Source organism: Zalophus californianus, chromosome 13 (assembly GCF_009762305.2).
Source record: "Zalophus californianus isolate mZalCal1 chromosome 13, mZalCal1.pri.v2, whole genome shotgun sequence".
Taxonomy (NCBI): domain Eukaryota; kingdom Metazoa; phylum Chordata; class Mammalia; order Carnivora; family Otariidae; genus Zalophus; species Zalophus californianus.
Genome location: NC_045607.1, coordinates 51,659,459 through 51,674,064, shown reverse-complemented (window position 1 = coordinate 51,674,064; position 14,606 = coordinate 51,659,459). Strand labels below are relative to the sequence as shown.

General features: G+C 43.2%; 1 protein-coding gene across 1 annotated transcript in view; it reads left to right on the top strand.

The window, feature by feature from the left end:
- Window positions 1–2,262: 2,262 nt before the first annotated feature.
- SH3GL2 (SH3 domain containing GRB2 like 2, endophilin A1) overlaps window positions 2,263–14,606 on the top strand; it is a 213,937-nt gene continuing 201,593 nt past the window's right edge. Inside the window, exon 1 of the mRNA XM_027616872.2 lies at window positions 2,263–2,450. Within this exon, the coding sequence (XP_027472673.1) occupies window positions 2,406–2,450 (45 nt within the window). The 5' untranslated portion in view covers window positions 2,263–2,405. The remainder of the gene's footprint in view (window positions 2,451–14,606) is intronic.

Below are 14,606 nucleotides of genomic sequence, written 5' to 3'. Positions count from 1 at the left end.
TAGCAGGATAAGCCTTCTAAGTTGGTGGATGAAGAACCAGGGAAAGAGAAAGACTTGTTTCACTTAATTTGTGTTTCAGGTAAGTATCCGAAGTCCTGAGGAGATTCTTCAGGTCCTCATTTCATACCTGTCACAGTTAAAGACCCGAGCTCATAAACCCCGGGCCCCTTTGCTTTGGAGAGTAGTTGCTCTCTCTCTTAGCAGCTTCACCAAAACCCATTCTTCTACGAAAATGTTCCATTGTTCAGATCAGGGAGGAGGTAGGAAAAATGAGCTGTAAAAATACTTTTTTCTATTATACAAGTAATGAGAAATCATTTTAAAACTTGGGAGAAGAGAGACAAAAGTTCATGCCTCGAGTCTCTACTCTAGCCCCCTGGTTTTCAGTGTGGTCACCAGAGCGGAGGGGAACTTGTTAGAAATGCACGTTCTTGGGCCCCACCCAGAACTAGCGAATGGAAAACCAGGACTGTGGGAATTTGTGCTTTAACAAGTCCTCCAGGGGATTCCGATCCCAGCTAAAGTTTGAGAACTGCTCCACCAGCACAACCATTATTAGCATTTTATGCATTCTTTTCATGAGTGCGTGCGTGTGTGCATGCATGTGCATGCAGGCTTCACTAAACTGTTACGAGTACAAAAGCAGTCATTGTAACATTAACCCCCAAATTTCTCTTATCTAGAACCCCACCCCCAAATGCAGAAAGTACAAACAATTGTAGAATTTCCTGAAGTCAATAATCTGGGAATCCCCATGGTGGGCCTTATAGGTGTGAGTAAATGTGCTACCTCATGGGGCCTCAGTAGAGTCACCTTCAAGGTTGTCCTGAACTCTGATGGATCAATAGTCCCACCTATTTCTTGGCAGGACTTTTGTCTTTCCCTGTCTGATGTCTGTCTGGTATTCTGTTCGAATCTCCTAGGGATCCCCAGAGCCTACTCTTCACCCTCTCTAGCTGGTAAGAAATATGCAGGTTTAGAGGCCAGGGTCCCCGTGTGGAGCCACCATTCCCTTGGATCATCAGGCCTGGGGGTGAGTCTGCTCACTGCTTCTGTGAGACCTGCCAAGAAGAAGATACATTTACCAAACTCCAGTTAGGCTTTTTGTAGGAAACAGGCAACGTATTTCATGGACATTTAATGACAAAAAATAAAACACACATGGGCCATGGAGTCTAGGGTAGCAGGGAGCAGGGGCTGTGGGGGTAATGAAAGGTATTCCCAGCACTCCTATTCTGTCATGGGTTCTCTTATTCATCCACTTACCCCGGCTTGTCACTCTGCCTTCTCCTTACAACTTCGGTCCCCATGTGGGGACAGCATTCAGCTTCTTTTTTATGGGCTTCTCAGTCCAAGAAAACCCAGGAGAAGTGGCTCGTCACCAAGAACACAGAAGCCATGCAGCGCTGCTCTCCTACAAATTAATCTAATTGCATCAGTATTTAGCTTTAGCCCAGCCGTGTATACTTTGTTACATATGCAGTACTTGCACGATTTAGTATAATGCTTTTTCATGCGTAATGCTTAGATTGAAAATCCTAAAACCACTATCATAAGTGAATGGCGAGTTTATATTCGGGCTTTTCCCTATGTGTGTAATCAGGATTAAAATGCTATTACTGTAGTAAAATCCCACATTCAATTCTATTTACCTGGCCAGCTTTAAGGTTTAAAATTTTTTTTCTTCTTTTTAAATTGTCATCAGACCAAATAAAATAAAATAAAATAAATCGTTAGCTTTCCCTAACGTTTTGGAGGCTTAAAGAGATATTGAAACCAGGAACCAGGGCTGAAATGTTTTTTTGTGACCAACTAAAGTGGGCGCAAGGCAGAGAAGGAGCAATGACTTACTCATTACCCCAGACAGAACGCCTCCTTCCCAGGCTTTAGAAAGGCCAGGCTCAAAGGGCGGACGGGCCAGCTTCACGCAGTGCCACGGCGGCTACCTGGAAGCCCTGTAAGTCACCTGAGTCGTGCCCGTGCCCGGGCTGCCAAGCTGCAGCGACCGGTCCGCAGTCCGCGGGGGCGCAAACCACACTCCCCGGGAGAGGGACCGCCCTTGGCGCTCTAACCAGGCGGCCCGCCCACGCGGGTGCCGTGCAGCCAGAGCTCCGCGGTAGGCGCCCAGGTAGCGCTTGCCGCAGCACCTGCCCCGGCAGCCCCGCGCCCGGGGCGGGGCTTCCCGCGTCCCCTTTAAGAGGCCGCATCACCCGCCCCTGACGTCAGGGTGTCTCTCCGCACGAGCCCGCGTCCCGCGCCTCTCCGCGCCCCCGCGCCCACAGCCCCGGCGGCGGCACGACGAGCGGCCGCCCGGCGAGCGCGCCGCCCCGGTCGGCCCTCCTGTCCCGCTCCGCCGCCGCCGCCTCTTTCCGGCACCCGCAGCCGCCCGCGCGTCCTCCCGCACCATGTCGGTGGCCGGGCTCAAGAAGCAATTCCACAAAGCCACTCAGGTAAGGCGCGTGACAGGTGCGCCGCGGGGCGGTCCCGGACGGAGCCGCGAGGGGCGCGCTCGGCGCCTGCAGCCAGCGGGGAGCGCGGGGACCCAGGCCTGCGCCCAGCTCGCCCTCACCGCGCTCCGCATCGTCCGCCCCGCCCGCCGCGGCAGCGGCCCGGGGCATCCGGGGGCTGGGAGCCCGCCCTCCGTCCCCACCTCCGGCTGGATGAGGCGCTGCGGACGCCCGTGAGTCCCTGGCGTCCCGCCTCGTCGCCCCGCGCGCCGCCCCCGCACCGCCCCGCGCGGGAGCGGCTGGGAGGGGACCGTGGCTGCACGGTAGCCCCGGCGTGCAGGTGCCCCAGCGGCGCGGCGGAAGATTATGTAAAATCGTCTCTTACCCGGTGACCTTGCGGTGTTGGTGCCCCTAGCTGTCCCGGGATGTGCTGGCACGAGCGGTGGCCCGCGCTGGGGGTGACTGCGGTGATGCCCGCGGTCTGCGCTCTTCCACTGTGGTTTCTGAATCTCTCCTTCCATGGCTCCAGAGCAGTGGGAGGATGGGGCTTCCTTTTGGGAAGCTCATGCATTAACTTTTCCTTGGAGAACTCACTGGTGAAACTCGTTTGAGGCCAAGGCTTGACCAGCAGTTTGTATGTCTTTAAGCATTTCCCATGAGTTTTATAGCCTTAACGCAATCAAATCATCATTTATTTCTAAGTATTATTTTTAGTGAGCCTTTTATATCTCGAATGTGCCCATATTTCTCTGTGGGGTTAATAAACTGTGATTACAAGTTACTTAATTCAGATTCTAATACTTGAAATCTCCGTGGGCTCTGTTGAAGAATTTTACATAGGGAAAGATAAGGGCATACTTATACTGTGACCCATTTCTTATGTAATGAGGATGGTTACTTTTTTTTTTTTAACCTTCTGAAACAGTTCTAGTTTAAGGGATCTTTAGCTAAGGACTTTGTTGATTTCTTTAAGTATTTCTCATTATTTAGCTTTAAATATTTTTTCATAGATTAGTCTTGATTAATAGTGAGTTTTCTCATAATTTCTCGGCAGTAGTGAAGTTTTTCCCAGGCTACCACAATAACAACCCTATTTTAAACCACATCCAGAAAAGGTGAGTGTTGTGTTTTACAGAATCTTGGGTAAGTTAGGGGGACAGATGCAGCATGAAATACATCTTGTGTGCATCCACATGTATCTCTATCACCATAGACGTGCCTTTGTAGAATCAGTTTTATCTGTTTGGGAAATACAGAAAACTAAGATGATTTCAGTAAAAATACGCATTAATGTAATTAGTTTTGCTTTTCCAGTTGGAGCTTTCTGAGTCCTCTTTGACAGATGTTTGTAAATATATTTGTAAAAATACTGTTGGTGTAATATGGAAGGCCTCTAATAACTTGACAGTTCGAATTCCTTTAGTTTACAGTGCCAACGCATGTGCTACCGTAAATTCTCAGGCAGGACTTCTTTGAAGTCACTGACCTTTTTAATTCAGGTACTTGTCACTTCTCTAAAGCAGACCTGAGCACTGAATTTACCAACACCACATCCCTTCTTCACTTTGATTCTGAAGAATTTCCTTTGCAAATCTTGGTGCCCTAAAAGGCAGTTAGGAACCTTGGCAAAGGCTAAGGCTTGACCCCACCTCTGCTGTCAGTGATCTTGAGCAAGTTATTAAACTTTTGAATGTGTCCTTGCTAAATGGGGTTAATATCCATTTCCTAGAATCGATGTGAGTATAAATGAGTTTGTAGAACACACATAAAAACTGTTCAATAAATGCTATTAACTAAGTTAAGGATGATTTCAGTAGTATAAAATACTGTCCCTTATATTAGTAATGATGACACATGAGGAAATTATGGAAGCTAGGCTTTTTAGTTTTGCTGCTTTAACAAAAAACAATCAGATGGCTTCATTTCAGTCAAATCCTGAAGTTGTATGTAACACTGAAGTTTAGAATTGGATCCAGAAACTAGAATTGTGGTATGAAAGGACTTCTTAGATTGTTGGAGGAGGTCTGCTTGTAACAAGATTAGTATTTCTCACACCTGATTCAGATGCTGAATCACTTGAATCATTTTCTTTTTACTGAAAAGCCTCTCATTTTAGAGGTGAAAGAACACACAATATCTTATCCATAACTTAATGGAGCATAATCTTAGAAAGCCCCAGGCAAAGGTTGTTCTTCCCGCATATGTATTTGTATTTGAAGGGTGTGTAAAGCCAGTGCTAATGTTTGCCTGTGACAAAGATATTAGGGGACATGGCCATGTCCTATTTTTAAGCCATTTTCCTAGCTCCATGAACGTGAGCTTATCTACAAAGTAAGCTTTACACCTAGAATTATTTCCTTTTGAGAACAGATATGCTGGATTATATGGCCAACATTCTTAAGTGGAAGGCCCAGGCAAACACTTGTTTCTATGAAATTGAGTGTTTTGCCTACATTAGTGCAGGATGATATTTTTATTAATAAAGCACTATACCTTTGGTGTTAGCTCACTAATTTGAAATTATGTGATGAGATGTGTCAAGACTGTTCTCTTGGTTTAGAACTGATTATTTCTACCTTGTTGCTGACAGTTATTTTTTATTTTTTTTTAAAGATTTTATTTATTTATTTGAGAGAGAGAGAATGAGAGATAGAGAGCACGAGAGGGAAGAGGGTCAGAGGGAGAAGCAGACTCCCTGCCGAGCAGGGAGCCCGATGCGGAACTCGATCCCGGGACTCCAGGATCATGACCTGAGCCGAAGGCAGTCGCTTAACCAACTGAGCCACCCAGGCGCCCCTGACAGTTATTTTTAATATCTCTGATATTTGGAGGTGAAAAAAATGCTTTTGCTAAGGACAATTTATTAGAGTGGAAAAGCCTTTCAGCTTGAGAATATATTAACAGCAAACGTTGATCTTCATTTTACTTTAATATGCCTTATTTATTGCTTACATATATAATTTATTATGCAATTACAATAAATAGCGTGCTCTTTTTTTTTACTGTAAAATAGGGCAAATGAACATGTCTTATTCTACTTCTAGTGAATTTTACTCATATTGAGATTTCATTTGAGCATGAATAATGTCGTTTTTTCACTTGGTTTAAATTGGCAGCATATCAGTTAAAAATAGCTGTCTGGTTCCAATTAGCATGCTGTTTTTATAAAATCTATACTTAATTTTTTTTTTTTACTTTATCAAGTATTTATTGTGGACATACTTTGCTTTATAGTAACAGGGGAAAGTTTGTTACAGAGTAAAATTTATTAGGTCTTTATGTTAGTTAGTTCTCTAGAGCTGCCATAACAAAGTATCAAATTGAGTGCCTTAAACAACAGAAATTTATTGTCTCACCCTTTTGGAACCTTGATGAAGGTGACAGTAAGGCCATGTTCCCTCTGAAGGCCCTAGGCAGGAGTCAGGCTTCTTTCCTAGCTTCTAGTAGTTTGTTGGCAATCTTTGGCTTTTCTTGGTTTGTTTACACCTCACCCTGATCTCTGTCTTCCAGTTAGCATGGTTTTCTCCCTGTCTGTGTCCAAATTTCCCCTTTCTCTAAGGACACCAGTCATATTGGATTGGTGGCCCACCCTGCAACAGTATGATCTCAGCTTAAGTCATTACATCTGCAATGACCCTATTTCCAAATAAGATCACATTCAGAGGTATTGGGGATTAGGATTTTAACATATAAAGTTTTTGGAAGCAGAGGAAACAGTACAACCCATTAACAGCCATTATTTGCATGAAAGGATTCACCACAGTGTTTTTCTAAATATTGTCTTTAACATTAAAAGGACAATTCAGTCTGTAAATAATAACTTTATTGCATTGAATGAGATATGCTTTCTTTCAGTGAGTTTGGTTAGGATATATACCTATTGTAGACTATATATCTTCTATTTTTTGTTTTTTTTTAAAGATTTATTTTAGAGAGTGTGTGAATAGTGGGGAGGGGCAGAGGGAGAGAATCTTCAAGCAGACTCCCTGCTGACCATGCAGCCTGACACGGGGCTTGATCCCACAACCCATGAGATCATGATCTGAGCTGAAACCAAGAGTGGGACACTTAACCAACTGAACCATCCAGGTATCCCCTTCTGTTTTTTAAATGATAGAATTCATATTTGGTTAGGTTGTGTGTTATAATATAGTCTGGTGCATGATTGTGGTCCCACTCAGATTCATCAACTAGAAAATTTCAATTACATTGGTATTTTATGCTTTTCTGTTTATCTAATTTTTTCATGCTTTCATCACATTTAAAACGCTGTATTGTATTTTTTATTTTTATTTTTTCCTCTTTTAAAGATTTTATTCATTTGTCAGAAAGAGAGAGAGAGAACACAAGCAGGGGAAGCGACAGGCAGAGGGAGAAGCAGGCTCCCTGCTGAGCAAGGAGCCCAATGCAGGACTCAATCCCTGCACCCCGGGATCATGACCTAAGAAGCTCAACCGACTGAGCCACCCAGGCATCCCTAAAATGCTGTATTTTATATAGGTGCTTTGCTCTGGAGAATGTTGCATAAATCTGTTTATGCATTTATTGATTTGGTGAGACTGCAAACTTAAGGTATTTAATTAAATATTTAATATATATTAAATATATTAGTTGTAATATGTATTTAATTAAATTATAATTGCTTATAACTTTGAGTGAGGTTCTCAGTTCCTTAACTGCCTGCTTTAAGCGGTAGAATCTCTGCTACCTTCAAAATTTCAAGTATGACTTATTGGTTGACACAGGGTTTCTATACCTGCAATGTTTGTCAGATTCTTAGCCTGGTGTCCGCAATAGACGGCGGAGGGCCTATGTATTTTCTAAAATTATATGCCACATTTTGTATGTGCATTTTTTCTGAGGGAGAGGGTTTTTAGCCTATCATCAGCTTCTTAAAGGAATTCCTAATTCCTATCCCGCCCTTTCCCCCATCAAAGTAAAAATGCTCTGTAACAAATTGATCATGTCATCAGGAGAGCGTGGGGCAGTTCTTACAATAACAATCACTGCATCCATTCTATTACTGGGCTTTAGAATATCTGTTCAAAATGCAGTCTTCTCTGAACTAATTTTTGGGACAATCAAATATAAAAAACCTTTTCAGAGGTGTCAGGATTGAATGAGATAATGTCTGTGAGAGTACCATGCTTGCATAATAAGGATAACTTGAACCATGTAAAAAAAAAAAAAAAAAAAGGTAGTCAATGAGCTCTAACTCACTGATACACTTGGCAAATGGATGTATGGTGGGTTTTGAAATGAAAGTGATTTCCCTTGAGAATGAGATTCTTCTTGATTAAGTTTTTTTGTTGACACAGTTACATTTTGCAAGCCTTTTCTCCCACAGTGATTCTTTAGCTTTTTTTTTTTTTTTTTAAGATTTATTTATTTGAGAGAGAGAAAGCGCACGAGTGTGTACGTGTGCACGTGCCAGGGGAGGGAGAGAGGAAGAGAGAGAATCCCCAAGCACACTCCTGACTGAGCACAGAGCCCGACCTTGGGCTCCATCCCAGAACCCCAACATCATGTCCTGAGCCGAAATCAAGAGCTGGCCACTTAACTGACTGAGCCACCCAGGCACCCATTCTTTAATGTTTTAAATTAAATTTAAATGAGTTTTGGTTTCAGCCTTCTTGAAAAATTGTGATATACCTCCCAAATTAATTAGAAATACCCTTGAAAATGACATCAAGGCTTGGTTGGGGAAATGGTTATTGTTTTGAGGAGAAATATCATGTGGGAGGGAGGGACTTAATGTTGGGGCATGAGGGCAAGCAGAGTCCATTCTGCGAAGCCCTTGTGCTGCAGTTGTATTCCCAGGGCATCTCACAACCCCAGGGCTTTCATTGGAGTTGGTAGCTTGAGGAAGTGAGAGAGGAGGGCAGGACTCATTGAGAAGTGAGTAAGGAGAACTGGGGGAGGTGGAGTTTAAGAACAGCTCCAGAGTTGAAAGGAGTGGGGCTTTCCTTCAGAAGTTAAGGCCGGGCGGGCAAGATTCTAGAGGATAAGAAATCAGAAGATTTCCTTGACTCCTCTGTTTTTTCCTTTTATTCTTTTGATCCTTTGTACCCTTGTTTTGTTCTGCGTTGTGGCGCCAAGAGGGGACACAGGAGAGGCTCAGGAAAATAAAGTTTATTAAACTCACAGGATTTAGGGAGACAGAGTCACTGCATACTGAGGGGGCTGCATAGGAGGAGGGCCAGGGGAGTGGGCTCAGTCACACAGGTGGGGAGCCAGGAGAGAGCGTGAAGACCAGTGGGTAAGTACTTTTATTGGAGTCAGGGTGAGGTACACAAGAGAAGGCAGAGGGGATTTCCTTGGTGCGTTTGAACGTTACTAGGTCATAGTCAGGGGCAGGCAGAGAAAGGAGCTTGTGGTGAGTCAGCCCGCCTTGTCCCAGTGGTACACTTGGTCACCTGGGTGGGTTGCCCACAGTTTGCATATGTGGGGATGTTAAGGCAGCAAGAAACAGAATATGAAGAATTGTAATTTTACAAGACAGCCTTTCTCAGTTTCTTGTTTTTTGTTTAGATTTTCTTTATTGCCCTAATCCCTTTGGACTCCACATGTTTAAGTGGTTTATGTGGTCTAGGGGCGCCTGGGGGGCTCAGTCGGTTAAGCGTCTGCCTTCGGCTCAGGTCATGACCCCGGGGTCCTGGGATCGAGCCCCGCATCGGGCTCCCTGCTCCGCGGGAAGCCTGCTTCTCCCTCTCCCACCCCACCCCCCTGCTTGTGTTCGCTCTCTCGCTGTGTCTCTCTCTGTCAAATAAATAAAATCGTTAAGAAAAATACATAAAAGTGGTTTATGTGGTCTATAATGGATAATGAAGACTAAGAAGAGAGCTATAGCTATACCTGTTAAAATGTCATGATTGTAAGACCCCGTCAAGTGCTCTTGCAGACCATTGATAAAATATTTTCAGATGACACTAAATCATCGGTTCTGTCTGATGCTTCAGGAAATAAATTTACTGTTCATGAAGATTTTACATTTAGTACAACTTCTAAATTTGGAATATGATATTCTAGTTGCTTTGCTTTCACCTCCTTCTCCCCAGCCCCAGGTCAGATTATATATGGTATGGATGATTGTGGAGGAGCTTTCTATAATTTGTGAGAACCAGCTAGCTCCTAGGAGGTTTGCTTTGATGCTCGGGTCTCCTGAAGGACCACTAGGCAGTATTTTGTGGCCTCTTCTGAATAATGGTATCTGAAAGAAATATACACGTCTTTCTTATAATTCAGACTGAACTTTCCCCATAGATCTTAATTGGAGCAGTACCATCATGCTAAGAAATATTTCCGTATCAAAGTACAATACTTGTTAGGCGCAAGCGGCTAGTCTGCCTATGCTTTTGAATGTTGAGGACTATATTGTCCGTAACGAACACTCCCATTTGGGAAAGGAAATAATGGGAGGCCTGGCAGTTATTGTCCATATGGTGATGTCACATGGGTAAGCATTGTGAAGTCCCAGCCCCGAGAGTGGAGGAAGTTTCTTGGTTTTACCCTGGTTCTGCAATCAGGAAGAACTCTCTTGTTCTTTCTTCTATCTGCTCAGAATCTAGAGAGGGTGCCAGGGAGTGTGACCTCTGTGGGAGCTACAGAGCTTCTTTAGTGGGCTTCCTGCTTATTTCATATTTGTGGGTTGTCTTACAGTTACAGGCTTTTCACTACTCATGGCTCATGGCCGATTTGGGCCATAAAATTCCTTCAAAAACTTAGGAGACTTCTCATCTGTTTTCTTCTTGTCAGTTCCATCTGCTCGTTACCACAGTGCGCATTGTACCACGTTACCACAGTGCAATGTTTTTGGTTTCCATTGATCCAGTGGATCTTTTTTATATGTTATTTCAACTGGTAAGTTTGGTTGTGTTAATCTGAACTTTGCAAGAGCACTTCATGCTTTGGTTTAACCAAGAAGTCTTAAGGGATGTTTATTGCTCAGAGCTCTTTTCATTCTTTTTCCCTGTTATTTCCTTCAGGGATCCAGGATGACTGAGGGGTTCTTCCATCTTTAAAACATGGTGTTCAAGATTGCCAAAGGGAAAGACTGTTGGAAGGAGTGTGGGAGATTTCTGTGGGCCAGGCCTGGAAGGAGAGTGTGGTAGACAGGATGCTAAGACCCTTCTTGACCCTCCCTCTTGTGTTGTCGCCTCCTCTTTTGAGTGCCAGTCATCCTGTCACTTGAAAAGATGTCCCTCCTGACATTGTTCCTTTATATGGGAAAAGGGAGATGATACGTTTGGGATTAATCCAATCACATGAACCCATTAAAAGCAGAGCATTTTCTCTGGCTGGTTGTGGAAGGGGAAGTCCAAAAGGTTGGAAGCATGAGAAGGATGTCAGACATGCTGTTGCTGTTAAAGGTGGAGCCCCATGTGAGGAGGAATGTACTCAGCCTCCAGGAGCAGAGCGCAGCTTTTATTTATTTATTTAATTTAATTTTTTTTTTTGAAGATTTTATTTATTTGCCAGAGAGAGTGTGAAAGAGAGCACAAGCACAGGGAGCGGCAAGCAGTGGGAGAAGCAGGCTCCCCACTGAACAGGGAGCCCGATGCGGGACTCGATCCCAGGACTCTGAGATCATGACCTGAGCTGAAGGCAGATGTTTAATTGACTGAGCCACCCAGGAGCCCCAAGAGCAGCATTTAGATGGCAGCCAGCAACGAAACGGGGACCTTAGACCCACAGTCTTAAGGAACTGGATTCCCGCCAGCAACCTGAATGGAAGAGAATTTTTTCCCAGTGTTTGCAGATAGGAGCCCGATCTAACTGTCACCTTGATTTTGGCCTTGTGAGATCCTCATCGGAGAACCCGGTGATGCTGGCCTAGACTTTTGACCTGTAGAACTGTGAGCTAATAAATGGCTATAGTTTTTAAGCTGCTAAGTGTGTGATAATTTGTCATGCAACAACAGAAAGTTAATAGAAAAAAACAGTCACTCCTGTTTATGTTCAGTTGCCTGGAACTTACAGCCAAACTGTGGAACCCCTAAATGCAAGGGAGGAAGGGAGGAGGCTGGGAACTGTAGTCAAGCAGTGTACCCAGAATGTAGAAGTGAGTGTTGGTAAAAAGCTAGAAGGCTTTGCCATCTCTTGTGCCTATAATACACTTGTTTGCATGTGTGCTCGTGAGTATACACACACATGCACATATACAAAATACACAACTTAAGTGTAATTTGCTGAATCAACTTTTCTTATGTAAGGTTCAGTCTTCCATATGCCTTTTTAAATACATTTGATATTTTACAGATTTTCCCCCCCTTCAGTGTTTAGGTTTTTTGATATTTATGTTTTCCTCTGATGAAACACATGCTTCTTTTTGTGTTTCCTAATCAATTGTAAACAGTGAGGCTGTTAATTACTTTCTGAGCAGCCTCTAAGCCTGGTAGTTTAGTGACAGCCTCATTGACCTTGGAGTGGAGAGACTGTAGAACATGGAGGAGCTTTTGGAGTTACTGGTCTCCATCAAAGCATCAGGGATTTTTACTAGTGAGAGTAGAGTGGTTGGCTGTTCACCCTACATCTGTTTCCGTGCTTGTGGAAGGCCTGTGGTGACACAGACACAAATGAAATGCTGTTACTGAATATGGGCATATGAAACAGCTACATGGTAATGAGAAGTTGTTCATTAAGTGATTGAGGATGGCAGGTGCACGTGGCACACTTTGTGTTGTTTGTCTGTGATATGTTCCATGCTCTTGGACATGATTTGTGGATCCATAGCCCTGAATGATTTTCTAAATGCAGCTGGTGGACAGAGCCAGGCATATTTTGGAAAGGATGAGGTCTGGCACCCTCAGATGTCCTGTAAGGATGTGGTATCAGTTGAGCAGCTTGGCTGGGGAGAGAACAGTCAGGCATGGTCTCATGATGAAGTAACCTGAAGGTGGAGCATCTTGTTGGAATTGATTACAGAGTGGGTATAGCTTTCACCCTTATTCTCTGCATCTGCTGCTTACTGAAGTGACCCTGGTGTGCTTCTGTATGTTGAGAGAATGCTGCGTATGGTGGCTTGCTGGACACGTTTATATTATTTATTGAACTGCTTAAATCCAAACTCTTTGCTGGCTGTGGCTTTCCTCCATCATGTTTGTAGACTGACTAACAAGTATTTTCTGGAGATATTCCTCACTAATATCATCAAGATTTTAGTCATGAAAGTTGATATCCTATTATCTAGAGATTCTATTCAGCCTTGCACCTGAGTTGTGTCTCTTGTTCCCCTTTAAGTTTAACAAACACAGTTGTTTGTCATTAAGTTCTTTCCTGTTCATCTCATCCACTTATGCTCTGTGCATCTCTGGTCCCTTTGAAACTCACAAATCCAAAATCTTTTGATTTTCCACCATTTTTGGTCATTACCTTCACCTTAAACCCAGTCCAGATTTTTCAGAGAGATACTTACAGTGCTCATCATTCATCTCTTCTCTAAATTTCTCTTTGTAGACATGGAAACCACCTTTTTCCTAGCTCCAACAGAAGCTGGGAAAGCTTGTCATTATTTACAGAATTTACATGATCACAAAATACTTGAACATTTTTGATGCATTTTACTCATTTTTTTTACAAGCTCTTTCACCTTTTTATGTCTCAGATGTACACATGAACTACCTTAAATGAAGGATGTGTCTTAAACAGCTTATCATAAAATCTATCAGTACATTTGTCTAAATTTGATGATTGTTACTCTACTTTTATGAGGCAATGAATTATGCTGATATCTTATGCTATGTGTTGGTTTGCCTTTTATAATCTAAATTCTTGGTGTCTGATGTCATTGTGTCTGCGGGTTGCTGCCATGGATGATTCAAGTGAATTTAGGCAGTCAACTTTTGTAGACTCTTTGCATATGGTTAAGATGGAGTAATTTGTCCCCCAAATTTGTTACTCAGTTTTATCTTCACGAGTTTTGGGCATCTGTAGTCATCTTTACATTATTGACTTTACTTTAAAAATGAATCATTATATCATTTTCTTAAATGGAAAAACCACTATCACTTTTCATAAACAACAGTATAGGAATTATACAAAAATGTTAAATCCTAGATACTCTTTTTTTTTTTTAAAGATTTTCTTTTTTAGTTATTTGACAGAGAGAAACAGCGAGAGAGGGAACACAAGCGGGGGGAGTGGGAGAGGGAGAAGCAGGCTTCCCACGGAGCGGGGAGCCCGATGCAGGGCTCGATTCCAGGACCCTGGGATCATGACCTGAGCTGAAGGCAGTTGCCTAACGACTGAGCCACCCAGGTGCCCCTAAATCCTAGGTACTCTTGCTGGAGTAAATCTGTGAGCTTGAAGTTTATTCTGCTTTTGTAAAAAAGGAGATTAACACATGTAAGACAAGCAGCGCATATCCTTACAATACACTGAGACTTTGTCCCTCACTAAATCAGAATAACTGAAAGAAGAATAAAGTAAATGTTATCTTCATTGAGGGAATCAGTGTTATTAAGGACATAAGTCTGCACCAACTGTATTGTTCAAGACATGCCCCCTCCCACAATTTGACTATTTAAATGGTTGGCTATTTTTGGCCTATCAGGGAATTTTCTGTCCATGACAGGGGATTTAATTATGGATCCTACAAGGTCACTTGCTTGGAGCAGCACTGAGTCACCTGTTCTGTGCCTAATGTTCAAAAGGGAGGCAGAATTGTACTTCAAGAGAAGATCTTGGAATCATTTAGAAAATGGTGAAAGGCCACTCACTGTAAAGCTGTATAGAATGTGGTCAGCAGGAGCCCAGACTTAGAAACTCAGAGACTCCAGATCTCCCAATTTCCCCATTCTAAGGACCTGTGAGACCTCAGAGAAATCACTAGTCACTTGATTGCAACTTGTTGCCATTGCTGAGTTCCACAGCTGAGGTAATATGGTCTTGGGCATGGGTTTAGGTTCTGACATTTTATGCTTTGGTCTCGTTCTCCTCCGATTCATTATCTAAGTGTTTCTATAGTGATCTTTCTAGAGAGCAAATCTAATGTTGCTCCTCTGCTGAAAATTCTTCAGTGGCTCCTTATGGCTTCTGGCCCGAAGCATAGGTATCATTAAGGAGGGTGGAGTGTGATTTGACCCCTGTTTACCAGTTTAGTCTCTTTGCTCATAGCTCTTTCTGTGTGTGCTTAACTTTTGCAGCTTTGTTCCACACAAA